The sequence below is a fragment of the Salvia splendens genome, chromosome 22, assembly GCF_004379255.2.
Source record: "Salvia splendens isolate huo1 chromosome 22, SspV2, whole genome shotgun sequence".
Classification (NCBI taxonomy): domain Eukaryota; kingdom Viridiplantae; phylum Streptophyta; class Magnoliopsida; order Lamiales; family Lamiaceae; genus Salvia; species Salvia splendens.
This window is the reverse complement of record NC_056053.1, coordinates 21,432,837-21,445,320: the sequence shown is the minus strand read 5'-3', so window position 1 is coordinate 21,445,320 and position 12,484 is coordinate 21,432,837. Positions and strand designations below refer to the sequence as shown.

The 12,484-nt window shown below is 37.8% G+C and overlaps 1 protein-coding gene across 1 annotated transcript; it reads right to left on the bottom strand.

Annotated features, from left to right (window-relative positions):
- Positions 1-1,938: 1,938 nt before the first annotated feature.
- Positions 1,939-10,590, bottom strand: LOC121786055 (formin-like protein 20). Its single transcript, XM_042184573.1, has 17 exons — positions 10,490-10,590; positions 9,958-10,115; positions 8,613-9,319; positions 8,312-8,533; positions 6,351-8,227; positions 6,008-6,134; positions 5,535-5,606; positions 5,179-5,277; positions 5,027-5,068; positions 4,443-4,574; positions 4,278-4,359; positions 3,765-3,859; positions 3,347-3,418; positions 3,158-3,274; positions 2,901-2,969; positions 2,759-2,825; positions 1,939-2,681 (listed from the first exon to the last, which is right to left on the bottom strand). Exons 2-17 carry the CDS (start codon positions 10,028-10,030, stop codon positions 2,530-2,532), a joined length of 4,005 nt encoding a protein of 1,334 aa, XP_042040507.1. The 5' UTR covers positions 10,031-10,115; positions 10,490-10,590; the 3' UTR covers positions 1,939-2,529.
- Between the last annotated feature and the right edge of the window lie 1,894 nt (positions 10,591-12,484).

Below are 12,484 nucleotides of genomic sequence, written 5' to 3'. Positions count from 1 at the left end.
ATCTCGTGTGCTCCTCTATTTATTGACAATTAGTATTGGCAAATTTACGTAATTAATTATTGACAATTAGTATTTACTATTAATTAAGCTTTCAATTGATTGTTTGTCTTTTAGTGTCGCATAATTCTGCGTTTGATTGAATGGTGAAAATGAAAGTTTATTTAACGTACAAGGTACTGATAACCACTACATGCCAATGAATCCAAATTCGTGAAAATAATTTTCCATAGTTTATGTTTGTTAGCATCCAACATTTATAAATTGGGATTCAAATACTTACGTTAATATACACATTCAATAAATTACCGAATTCACTACTAATGAATCTGAATTTAGTATGCTAAGTAAACAATATAGAGTGAAATGTACATAATAAATTTCATAATTCAAAACCTAATCGAACAGTCTATATATGGTATGGAAAATATTGACAAAAATGTGTCGTTATCAAATTTTGTAGATAGCTACGTGACAATGACTGACTTTTGGAGTCTATATAAAATGTGTTTCTAAGTTCATTGAACTGTTGAAGCCTAATGGAAGGACCAAGTAGTCCAATATCAAAGTTAATAGTGATAATGGGATGATTTAAAGTTATTTGTAAGATATTCTTTTTTTCAAGTTCATATATATAGTTGTTGAAATAATATTTAGCGAAAATATTCATATTCAAGTTTATCTTAATCAATTATGAAATGTGGAGGCGTTCGTGCTTATCCGCGGCCGGAGCTCCGCCGCGTTGTCACTCGCAGCGGCGATGATGTTGCTCTTGCCGCCGTGGAAGCATTATTTCAGTACCGCGTGATTAATGCTTACGGCCGTGGAGCTGCGGTGACTCCGGCGATGGTTTTGGAGGCGGCGGTGATCGCATATATCTACGCGATGGTTGTGATTGTCGACACCATTGTTGGCTACTTTTTCTTGAAAAGTTGCAGAGAAGAGCAGCATCATCTCTGTTTTTGTAAACAGGTGAAGGCACTGGATTTGGTGGTTTGAATTTCTTCCTTCTTTTTTTTTCTATTATAAATGTGTAATTCTCTGTTTTTGTCTTTGTAAGTAGAATTTTTAGTTATGAAATGTAAAGACAAAGATACAGTTGGAATAAATGATGAATGAAAAAAAATAAAAAAGTATGTAAATTTAAATAGGGATATAGGTATTGGGTGGTAAAGAAATTATAATGAAAAAAAAATCTTAAAGAGTGTTTAAAGAAATTATAATGATGTACGCGGTTTTCATAGAAAGATAGGTTTCAAGAGGTCATATAATGGAATATAGGTCAAATTGGCGAAAAAAATCATGATTTTTGGTTTAAGTTGGGTTCATCCAGCAGACTTTAAAAATTAGCCATAAAAACATGAATATATTTTTCTCATTTTTTCCACGAGATCTAATTTGGGTGAAATTGCATTTAATGTGGTATCCTTTTTTTGCAAGAACAAGACCACCGTTAGATTTATAATTTTTCTGAACCAGCTTAACAAATAATTCAACTATATCATCAATTTAAAACACATTCAATTTAAAACACATGTGAGTCAAATCAACAAAATCTTGATATTTGACCAAAATCAAAATATCATGGCTAATTTTTAAAGTTGCAAAACAGATTATAATTTGACCAAAATTCATGATGATTTGTACAAAAATTTGCCCAATAAATAAAGCATAGTTATAAACTGTTAGAACTGCAATATTTTTATCTCTTATTGGCCAAGTGAAAAGTTATGTAGTCAAAAGTTTGGCATAGCGTTAGAGAGATTAATGCCTCCTGTTTGAGCCAGCCCTCCGTAACACAGCTTTAAATTTAAATTTTAAATTCATTTATCCATAAAAAAAGTTTGTTCGGACAGTTGAACCTATTTCAATCAACCTTTTTCATCTTCATACAATACAAAAAAAGTACTCAGTAAAATAAATACGAGATCGAAACATAGATGTAGCTCGTAATGCTCACTAATGAATGAATTATCCAATTCTAGAAACCGAATTTGAAACAGACGAGACCAAAAAACCTATGACGGACTAGATCATCACTATCTACGAGTCTTACGACTATATACTTCTATATATCCTCTTGACTCCGTATCTATGCAAGGACGCATTTCATCAAAGGTTCCACGCGAGGAACAAAATCGATATCTATAACTACATCAAAGAATTAGTGTTAAATCTAAGATGAGGGGTTAGCATTTATGTACAGGTTTCATCTGGCGATGTGCATATTTCTCAGTAGTCCAACCTGTCAGCGTGCAACGGAGTTTCAAGACATGTGAGGGCTCAACACGTACCTCTGATGAAGAAATCTTCGATGAGATCAGCACCCAATCGCCACCAGGCTTTCTCATATTTCCTTCTCTCTACAGTTTCAGGTTTTGTGATGGCTCGACATCACTCTCTGCACCACATTTCCAGCAAACTGAGGGCTCGTTGACTGCATCCTCCAGCGTCTGCAGTAAAATATAGTAGACGAGCATAGGCTGATGATCACTGGGAACAGCCATATGGACCCATTAAAAAGCATTCAACTCAGTTTCTCGCTCTCTTTGACCGAGTTAATCCTTGGGCGTTCTCCACTTCAGCTTCCTTCCGAGCTTTCTTCTTTTCTAATTCAGCTTGTTTGCTGTTTTCTTCATGAGCTTTGCGGAACATTCTGACAAAGTTCAAGAGGGTTGCAATGACTGCACAAATGATAAGGCATGGGATCAGCAATGTGAAGTGAAATATCAACAAGGAAGAGAGCATATTGTAATGTTACCTTGTTCAAAAGGGCATCGTGCAGGGTCCTCGCCAAAATATAGAGCTAGTGCATCTGCATTTCTCCCCTGCAAACAACGATCAATGACATCACCAACAGCAAGCAGAAAATTATCTGAGACATTTGTTTAAGAGAAATTTACCGCATGAGAATAGAGATGCATCACAGATGCAACATCGGTCTCAGCAACAGTGGCAAATTCCTTCAATGTCTGTCCAACAGAATAAGCTTCTCTTGTTAAGGAAAAACAAAACAGATTTTCGGAAGCCCTTGGTAAGGAACAGTAAAGATGCAACCACGGTCTCAATGACGAGAAGTTCAAAATTACGAATTATACAGCACAAGGGTAAGAATGAATGTAATCAATAGAAATTGAACACATATTGAATACCAGAATACCTTGCGAAAAGTTTCAGATACGGGACCATCCTTTTCCGAAGCAACCAATTCCTGCTTCACCTTCTCTATGCCTTTGAGAATGGCTTGCATCTCTTCTGCCAAAGATTTCAATTGTATCTACACGAGGGGACTCATTATTCTTTCAAGAACTTTTGAAATCTATCCAACAGAAAGAGGATAAATATGAACCTTAGAGCCAGCCTCTAAGCTAACAAGATCTTCATGAAAGTCTAAAAGTGCTGGTGTCTTTGCAGCAAGCACCTGCGAAAAAAAGGTGTTAATAACATGATTCCAGATTTTACTTGGTGTGCACAGCCTCCGGAAATAAATGGACACGTCAGGAGAAAACTTTAACACATGCTGTAACAGCAAAGAGGAAATGTGACATTTCTAATTAGCTGTATAGTCATTAAACCAATTCAATTAGTAGGTGCTGGAATTTTGTAGAATGTGATGGCCAACCGAGGGATCAACATTTTGGCATTATAATAGACTCAATCAGGACAAAGCACGTTGACTCATTGATAAATTTTTGGTGCGTGAGAGAAATTGAAGGGGTAGCATATAGAAATATACAAAATAAATAAACATGGTACAGAGACAATACCTTACAAAGATAATGCATGAGCGTCATCTTGTTGTTGGATGCACGTGTATCTGTGAGTTTCAGGAGACTGTCTAATTTGAATCCAAGAGCAGAACCTGAAAACAGAAAGTAAATATTAAGTTGAATATGCTTTTAGAACTGAAAATGAGTTTTTCACATAATATATGAACAGTAAGAAATAGCATTCTTATTGAGAATAAGACTCATACGGAGGAAAATAGATTTACGTGTGGAATCAAATACGCAGTATTTACCGACAAGAATTAGCAAAATCATGCAATAAATCCAAAAATTTAAAGAACAAGGGGTAAAATGCATTTTTAGCCTCATAACTCTCTGAAAGGGTTTTGGTCCCGCAAATTAAAGTGGTGGCAGAAGTAGTCCAAAAGACTTTCAAAAGTGCGTAACTTTCGACCTTTTGCACTCATTTCAACGAAAACCTTGAAATTTGGAACAAAGAGAGGTCCTGAGAAAAATCCTGCATCTTTATCATGTTTTATAAAAAGGCCATACCTCTAGCAGTTCCTTGGTTTAAAGTATTTCCAAGGTGTAAAATCTTTTTCATAATTTCTTTCAGTTTGAAGGACCCCCGAACCTAGCACGAGAGAAGAAGTTATGTCAGTGAGATGCTTCTGATAAATACATGTTGGATGTTTTTCAAAAGAAAATTTAGTGTACCTCATCACATGCTGAATTTACAGTTTTCAAGCTTCTCGTGAAATCAGAAGCCTGAGAGATGAATTGGATCTTGAATAAGAAAACCCGTAACTTAGATTCAACTCGTGGAACCTTCATCATCTCCAGGAAAAACTGAGAGAAATCAGAAACACGAGATCCGTTAGTGATTATAGAGCACCAATACAAATAGGATCGCATGGGAGAGAATTTTGTCACAACGATACACTTGACTCATCCTCACACTTTGAATGTTATACCACAATTCAGCAAAATCATAATTGGAGTCAGATTGTAGTACAACTGACTAAGAACCTATGAGGAACCTTAGAGTTTTTCTCTGAAAATCATCTCGTCCACGAATAATGACTTGAAACTTGCAAGAATGAGAAATTACACGATCTTTCAGAAAAATAGGTGGACAAATTTCAAATTGTACTAGCACGGGTATCATTAAACCAGCTAAGATATAACAAGATATTATCAGCAAAAAAGATTGACTAGACTAATCTTACAAGCAAAAAAACATCATAATGCAGTACTAACATAATAGATCAAATAAAGCAATGGGGCTAGAGTTAACAGACCAGTTCGCACTTCCCCAGATTGTCCTTGTTTCCTGTGTAGCCCTAAACAGTTACTATTCATTATCAGTTAAAAGAAATCATATATGCTTTTATTGATTAGTGCAAAGTGCAGAATTGCAACAATGCAGAATATATGCACTATAAAACTTCACCTTAAGAAGTTCCATCTCTTCTTTAGTTGGACAAAACTTAATGAGATTTTCGACTTGATCAGCATCCAAAATTGATTCATCCATTGCAAGTGCTGCAGCCTGTCAAGGTCATCTATCAATAATGGTATAATACTTCCCAAAAGAAAGCGTAGACTGGATATAGATGCTATGAATACATATTTCTATTAAAGGAAATAACTAAACATGAACACAGAAGGGCATTCAAAATTGGTTTAGAAAGTAGTAATGCACAACTAAAAATGATATCTCGAGCTACATTGTACATGTTAAATGGATATACTTGTAGAAACAAGTTGTAAAGGAAAATTTAACAGGAAATACACAGCACAGCATACCATCATGTCCGGAAGGGGCATTTTCACTTTTGTAAGCATAATTTCAGTGTTGTTGGCTCTCCTCAGATCAATCTATAAAAACAGAAACAGTATGATTCAGAAACAAGTTGAAGGAAGGATTCACTAAGTAAAACTAGTCCAATATATGTTTCCAATCCTGCACTAGTTAAGCTCAAAAGTTCATGTTCTTCAGCATTTTTATTCATCATCTTTTTCATGAGTAAGTCGCATTGCATCATATAGGTAGGACCCTAAAGATAGTACGTTGTTTTCTGGTTAGTTAAATAACACATATTCAGATTTATTAATTTAATAACTATGTGCACTTAAATGACACTATGAACAAATTTAATGATCTTTAGCCGTTTGAGAAGACATCGGTCATTCAGTCATTTGCCACAAACACACCCCCACCCACACACTACCATGAAAAGGAAAGAGATTATTAAAAAAAATGATTAGTTTGACATTACCAGATGGACTCTTTCAGTCTTAGATCCAGTAGAATATCTGCGGCTCCCAGCTTTTCCTCCTATACTTGACTTTGGTACTGTGGCAGAGAAAAGGATCTCGAGTTCTGAAACGTCAAATTCTGGTGAACTAGAGTAAGAAAGAAGCATATTAGTCATAAAAAATGTGACAAAAGAGAAAGGAATTGGAATAAATTGCAGAAATCTATCCCATGATTCATTTGATATAGAGATATAAAAGTGACTTACTTTATTTTCTAAGGGAAAAAGAAACCTAGCAATGCTAAAATAGAGTACATAGATTCATTTAATTCAAATAACTAAACCAGTAGAGAGAGAGAAATACACTTGAGAATCCCCGAATCTCTGTAGTTCTTCCCACAAGCTTCCTTGTAATACCCTGGTTACCTTGCTCCAATGAAGTGGCTTTAAGGTAGGTCTTCGAGCTGCTGTTGCCATTGGACGTGAAAGCCCACGCCCTCTACCAACAAGCAACCCTTTACTATCTGTTGCAGGTCCTTTTGCCCCAAACGAGGGAGGTGGGAGTGGGGCACCTCCTGAAGGTCCTGGAGGTGTTTGTGGACCAGGCATACGACCTCCTATGGGTGGAGGTGGTGGAGGGCCACGAGTTGAAGGTGGGGGAGGTGGAATTGGGGATCCACGTGTAGGAGGAGGTGGAGGTGCTGGAGCTCCACTAGGGGGAGGGGGAGGTGGCGCAGGCTGTCTCAGAGGTGGTGGTGGAGGCGGTGGAGCAAGCATTCCACGTCCAGAAGGTGGTGGAGCAGGCAATCCACGTCCAGGAGGTGGTGGAGGTGCTGGTATACCAGATGCACCAGGAGGAGGAAGCGGTGATGGAGGTGGAGCACTGCACAAAGGAGAACGAGGTGGTAGAGGTGGTGGAGATGCATGAGAAGGAGGTGGGGGTACACCACGTGAAAAAGGAGGTGGTGGAGCAGGAGGTGGGACTGTGGGAAGAGGCGAATCACTATGTGATTGAATAGAAGGAAGCTCATTCATGGGAGGTGGTGGCGGAGGAGGTGGCGGAGGTGGGGAGGGCTTTCTTATGCTAGAAGATCTTTCAGAGTATGCTGAAATAAGGAGTGGAGGTGGAGGAGAACTTGATACTCCTGAAGGTACATGCCATGTACTCCCAGCTGAGAACGGGAGTGGAGGAGGTGGTGGAGGCGGCAACACTCTACTGTTATTCTGCACATTAGGCCGAGGAGGTGGGGGCGGCGGTGGTGGAGGAGGCAATTGCTGGGGTATATCTGAAGGTGGTGGAGATTCTGTACCATGTTCAGCTTCACCTCCCACCTCTGAGGGTAAAGGTAGAGACGGGGCAGAAGCCAGTGATGCGTCTAGTGATGATGGGCTAGATACATGCTTGGAATGGCCTGATGCAGTACCTCTGTCAGTTGTAGCAGATGGTGAAGATGAAATTACCAAGGGAGGCTTAGATTTCCCTCCAGGCATAGAATCTTTGCCAAGAGTTAGTGATGCCGGAGCACTGTTATTTCTTGATGGAGGATAATACACATGCATTGAGCTAGTGTAAGAACCTTTATTAGTAGGTATCCACTTCGATACAGCATTTGGTTTTGCCACTCTAGCTGGAGTGCTCTGCGACTCTGGCAGCTTAGATTTGTTGTTGGTAGTGATTGCATCAGAAGCAGATCGTGAAATTGGTGGCTTTTTAGATACACTCGAGAGGCTTCTATCAAACTTTGGCTTATTACTATCAGCCATAAGCCTCTGTTCATGGGCCTGCTCTTCGAGATACTTAATTACCCGAGGAGCTTCTTCCCCTTGCTCGTCTTCTTTTTCATCTTCACACTCATCACCCGTTCCACCGTTAATAGATTTTGTTTCAGCACTAGTAGCTTCTTTATCAGTCTGAAGTACAGACTCTACTTTAGCATTCCCACTACGCCTCTGAATTCCCTCATCAGACACACAATCTTCAAATGCATAATGATCTGAATCGCCCTTCACAGCTACCTCCTGAGTACTCTCGTTGACCTCAGAACCTGTGATAACTGCATAGTCATCAGATTCTGGTTCTGACTCCACCTTGCCATCATGAGCATGAACTGCACTGCTGAATATCTCTTCCGCCTCGAAGAATTCCTCAGCTCCAGCATTTTCTGTTTCATTTCCATCTTCACTTTCAGCTTCTTCTGTGTTTACAATGGAATGAACAGAATCTGCATCCGAAAAGAGTACCTGCACAAAAGGATGGGAAGTTCAACTCCTAATCCTAAAGCTTCAAAAATCGACAAACAAAGCACGAACAATGTTAAATCTTACCTCTGCTCTGAATTCCCTAGAGAACTGATCCTTGGCATCCCAAAGAACATCAGCTTCATCGCGGTTTAGCGTCAAAATGTTTGATCGGACAAATGCTGTATGGAACATCACTCTAAAAATCATCTCTTCTCTCACCAAGTCATCCTCCAAGTGGATGCACTCAAGAACAATGTCTCCTTTAACACGGCAACGGATATTAATTTTTACTAGCTCACACTCTTCCTGCATCCACAAGACATAAGAACACTGAAATTCGCAATCTTTACATCTATTGATGTAAATTTAAGGATTGAGGCATTACCTGTTGATAGAAGCGGATTTTCTTTTTGACTTTCAAGGTTGAGAACAAAAGCTTCGAACTTCTAGTAGATGTTTTTGAAGTAGGATCCTGACCATATACACGGAATACGGGCCGGCATCCTCTTCCACCGTCATATGAAGGAAGGATCCTAAGAATAATACAATCCAGAGCCAGAGGTGTATCTGCCGGTGGCCAGTTGGACCCATTATTCCTTCTAGAGATGTACTGAAGATATCTGAGCTGAGACGGTTGTGGATTTAAAGGAGACAATAGATGAAGAAGTTCCCTCGGTGCTTGTTTGTACACCATTTCAAGTGTCTTCTGCTCGCCCGTGTACTGTTTCCTGTACAGAAGAAGGCCTGCAAGCATAAAGGCGAGGACAGGCCATCCTCCCCTTTCGCAGTGCATTAGAAGCACATTCTGTTGGCCCTCAAGCGACAGCCAGCTCTCACTTGAACGCAGGAAATGGTTAATCATCTCCAGTGGTAACAACGGACACCCTTCATACTGCCGAGGGTAATCCATTACTGTCATATCATACTGAGATAACACATCGGACAATTGGCTCCTTTTTTCTCTTCCTTTGAAATTGAAAACCATAAAAGCAGCATCGGGATAGTGGTCCTGTAACTGAGCAACATTTCCATTCATATATGTTCTGTACTCATCTTCGTCAAGTACATTGGTGGAGAAGCAACTATCAAACACTACAGTAAAAAAAACCAAATGGCATCAGTATATGGCACAATACAAGAGTGTTGCAAGCATACATAAAACTATAATCACCGAAACCAACATCATTTTTTCCAAGTATCCATAGTTACGAGTCTGCAATGCTTAAATGACTTGCCAAACTCACAATGTCTAGAGTTAAAAAATCTAGATACGAATCACAATAATGCATTCATTTGACCAATCTAAGATAAAACTCCCAAGCTATATACGAACTTTTCTGCAGCATATGGAGCCATAGTTTTCCTTGAATATGTACATCGAGCTTCACCTAATACATAAGACTGACTAATATATCCAAGCTCAACGATTCCAAAAGTTTTTTCGAATTCAACAATATAACAAATATATCACATTCCCACATTCTATCCAATTTGCACCAATTTGCAGCATCCATAAAAAAGCACCATCAATCCAACCAAGCTACATAACACGAGAAAGCCATGAACAGTTGAGCTAGAGCTAGAGGTTGTCACACATTGAATTGATTGACCAAAGAAAGAAAACTCCCAAGAATCAGTCAAAACTTGTAATCCTACTCCACTAGAATGTATGCAGAAGAACTAAAACACATCAAAATCAGACAATGAAGCAATAGCTGAAAATGCCATACCATAGACCCTCTCGGAAATCTCAAGAAGCCGGTCAGGCGGCTTCCGGTAGAACAACCTTCTGAATAGCGCCATCTAACGGCGCCGTTTCGGATTCAAAACCCCAATTCACTACTCCACAATCCAAACTTCACCGCAACTCACCAGGCTGAACAAAACCCTGATCAAAACACCACCAACCACGCAATTCAGCTCCGGATTTCCACCTCACAAATCCAAACAGTTCAATCACTGAACTAGAAACGGAAATGGCCGAGAAAAAGATTCAAGAACACAAGAAAAGGGAAAAAAAAGGAAGAAATTTGAGCTCAAAATCAGTCAAATTTGAGCACAAGGAGCTGACGATCAATCGAGTGCGAGCATAAATGATAATGAATTAGCGATACACAATTCTTGGTAGCATGAAAAACACTAGGACCGTTTTGTGATTGCGAAAAGGGGGACTTGATCACATGGGGGTGTAGAGAGAGAGAGGGGGAAACGTAGTGGGACACAAATGAGAAAGGTTATCCAACTCGGATAAACGGTAAATACACGATTTTGCGTTTGTCGATATCTTGAAACTGTTGTTTCCTTCTCCAACTCTGATTCGTTTGTTTTTGGACTGATTGCTGTTTTGATGGGATATTGAACTCACGTGGATAAATGGTGACAACGATCAAGAGACAGATATACTCATCTAGCTCGAATCCATATAATGATTCTGAACAGTTTTAATATACTTCAACAATTAAAACGTTTATTTTGCCGTAATTTTTTATTCCTACTTAGAGTTCTTTTCTCAAAGACCCAATTTTTATGTAGTTCGACTTCAAAGTATTCCCTCCTTCCATTTCTTGTTAATAAATGCGTTTCTTTTCGAATTTTAAAAAATATGTTACTTAGATGCTAAATAAAGTAATAGAGAATAAAATAAGAGGGATGAAGAGGGAATAAAAATAAGAAGGATGATTACATTTTTTTATCAAAAATAGAAATAACTCAATTAACTTAAACTTACCAAAATAGTAAAATGACTCTATTAATTAATGTATTAATTATAGGAGATTCATAATTTTTGGTTTGATAATAGTTATTGTAGCAGAGTTTGTACAAGATTTATAATTTGTATTTGATCACATTCCTATTGTGTAGCATGCATATATACTCTCGTGTATTTTTTTCATTTAACTCACAAGATATGGAGTACTCCCTCCGTCCCATTTAAAATGAAACATTTGGAAATTGACACAAGATTTTATGTAGTATTGTTTTGTGAGTTAATGAAGAGAGAGTAAAGTAAGAGATATAAAAAAATAGAGATAGAGTTGTTTCTAATTTAAGAAGCGTTTCATTTTTTAATGGGACATATGAAGTATATTGTATCGATGGTTAGAAGACCACCTATTAAACAGGACGACCTATTTGTCCAATTTGTGAACATTTATAATATATTTGCTTCTATTTGGTTGTTACTTGTTAGACTAACGGGATTGGGTGAGATAGCAATAACTACTTTTTGGTTTTGATTTATAAACATATTGAAGGACCAAACAACTGACTTAAGAATTTAAGGTTATTTTATATAGGCAAGAGTCAAACTCATAACCTTTACTTAAAGATGAACAGAGTCTCATTCCTCAACTGCATCCCTTGAATTAAAATCTGTTTGCTTTTTTATGGAAACGTGATGGGTATTTTTGCTATTTAATTCATATAAAAATAAAATAAAACTATTAAAGATCTAATTGTTTTATGATGTAACCGTTGGGAAATTTCAGAATATAACGTTAAGAATCTAGTTTATTTCCCACAATAAAGGTTTTTTTGTTAAATACTTCCATTCCTTAAAAACTAGCTAAACATTACCTGATCATTTGAAGATTTTAATCCTTTTCAGCATAATATTGTTGCCAACTTTACCAATGAGTCCTTTTCGAATTCTTGTTTTAGACAAAAAAAAATGTGATTATATAATGATAGCCTCCCCTAAACAAATCTAACCAATAAAAGATATTCGAATCTATTATTTGATGTTTGAAAAATGACATTTCAGTTGAACTACCAAGAAGGGGATCATAAATGTTGCAGAGTTAGGAAGTCTTTGTTAATCAAGCATAATCGAAACAAAAGTATTGCAATTTACGGGTTTATTAAAATAAATAAACATAGTACCTTGTTTGATATCGTATCATTAATTAATGAGTACGGCTTTTCCTCCAATTTATCAACCGTTTTTGTTCCATACCTATAGCTTTAATTAAAATTAATTTTTATGTGATTTTGTAACATATGTAACGGTAATCGATTTCAAAACGGTCACGTGAAAGAAAAAGAACGTAACCTTCGCATTTGATAAATTGCTTTACGATATTTGTATATTTATAAAAGAGACCCTATTTATTGCAGCAAGATAAGTCCCTCCGTTGGCAACTGCGCTACCCCTGTCAGTCCGGGAGGTGGTTGAGGAGACGGTATGTCAGGCCCTTCCCCTTCCCCTTCCCCTTCTCGGAGGTGGTGGGGGTGACTGTACACCAGATACACCAAGAT

Coding starts and splice junctions, on each gene's coding strand:
- LOC121786055 (XM_042184573.1), bottom strand. CDS start 10,030: ATGGCGCTATTCAGAAGGTTGTTCTACCGGAAGCCGCCTGACCGGCTT. Junction 9,320..9,957: donor GATTTCCGAGAGGGTCTATG/GTATGGCATTTT, acceptor TTTTTACTGTAG/TGTTTGATAGTTGCTTCTCC. Junction 4,360..4,442: donor TAAATTCAGCATGTGATGAG/GTACACTAAATT, acceptor CTCTCGTGCTAG/GTTCGGGGGTCCTTCAAACT.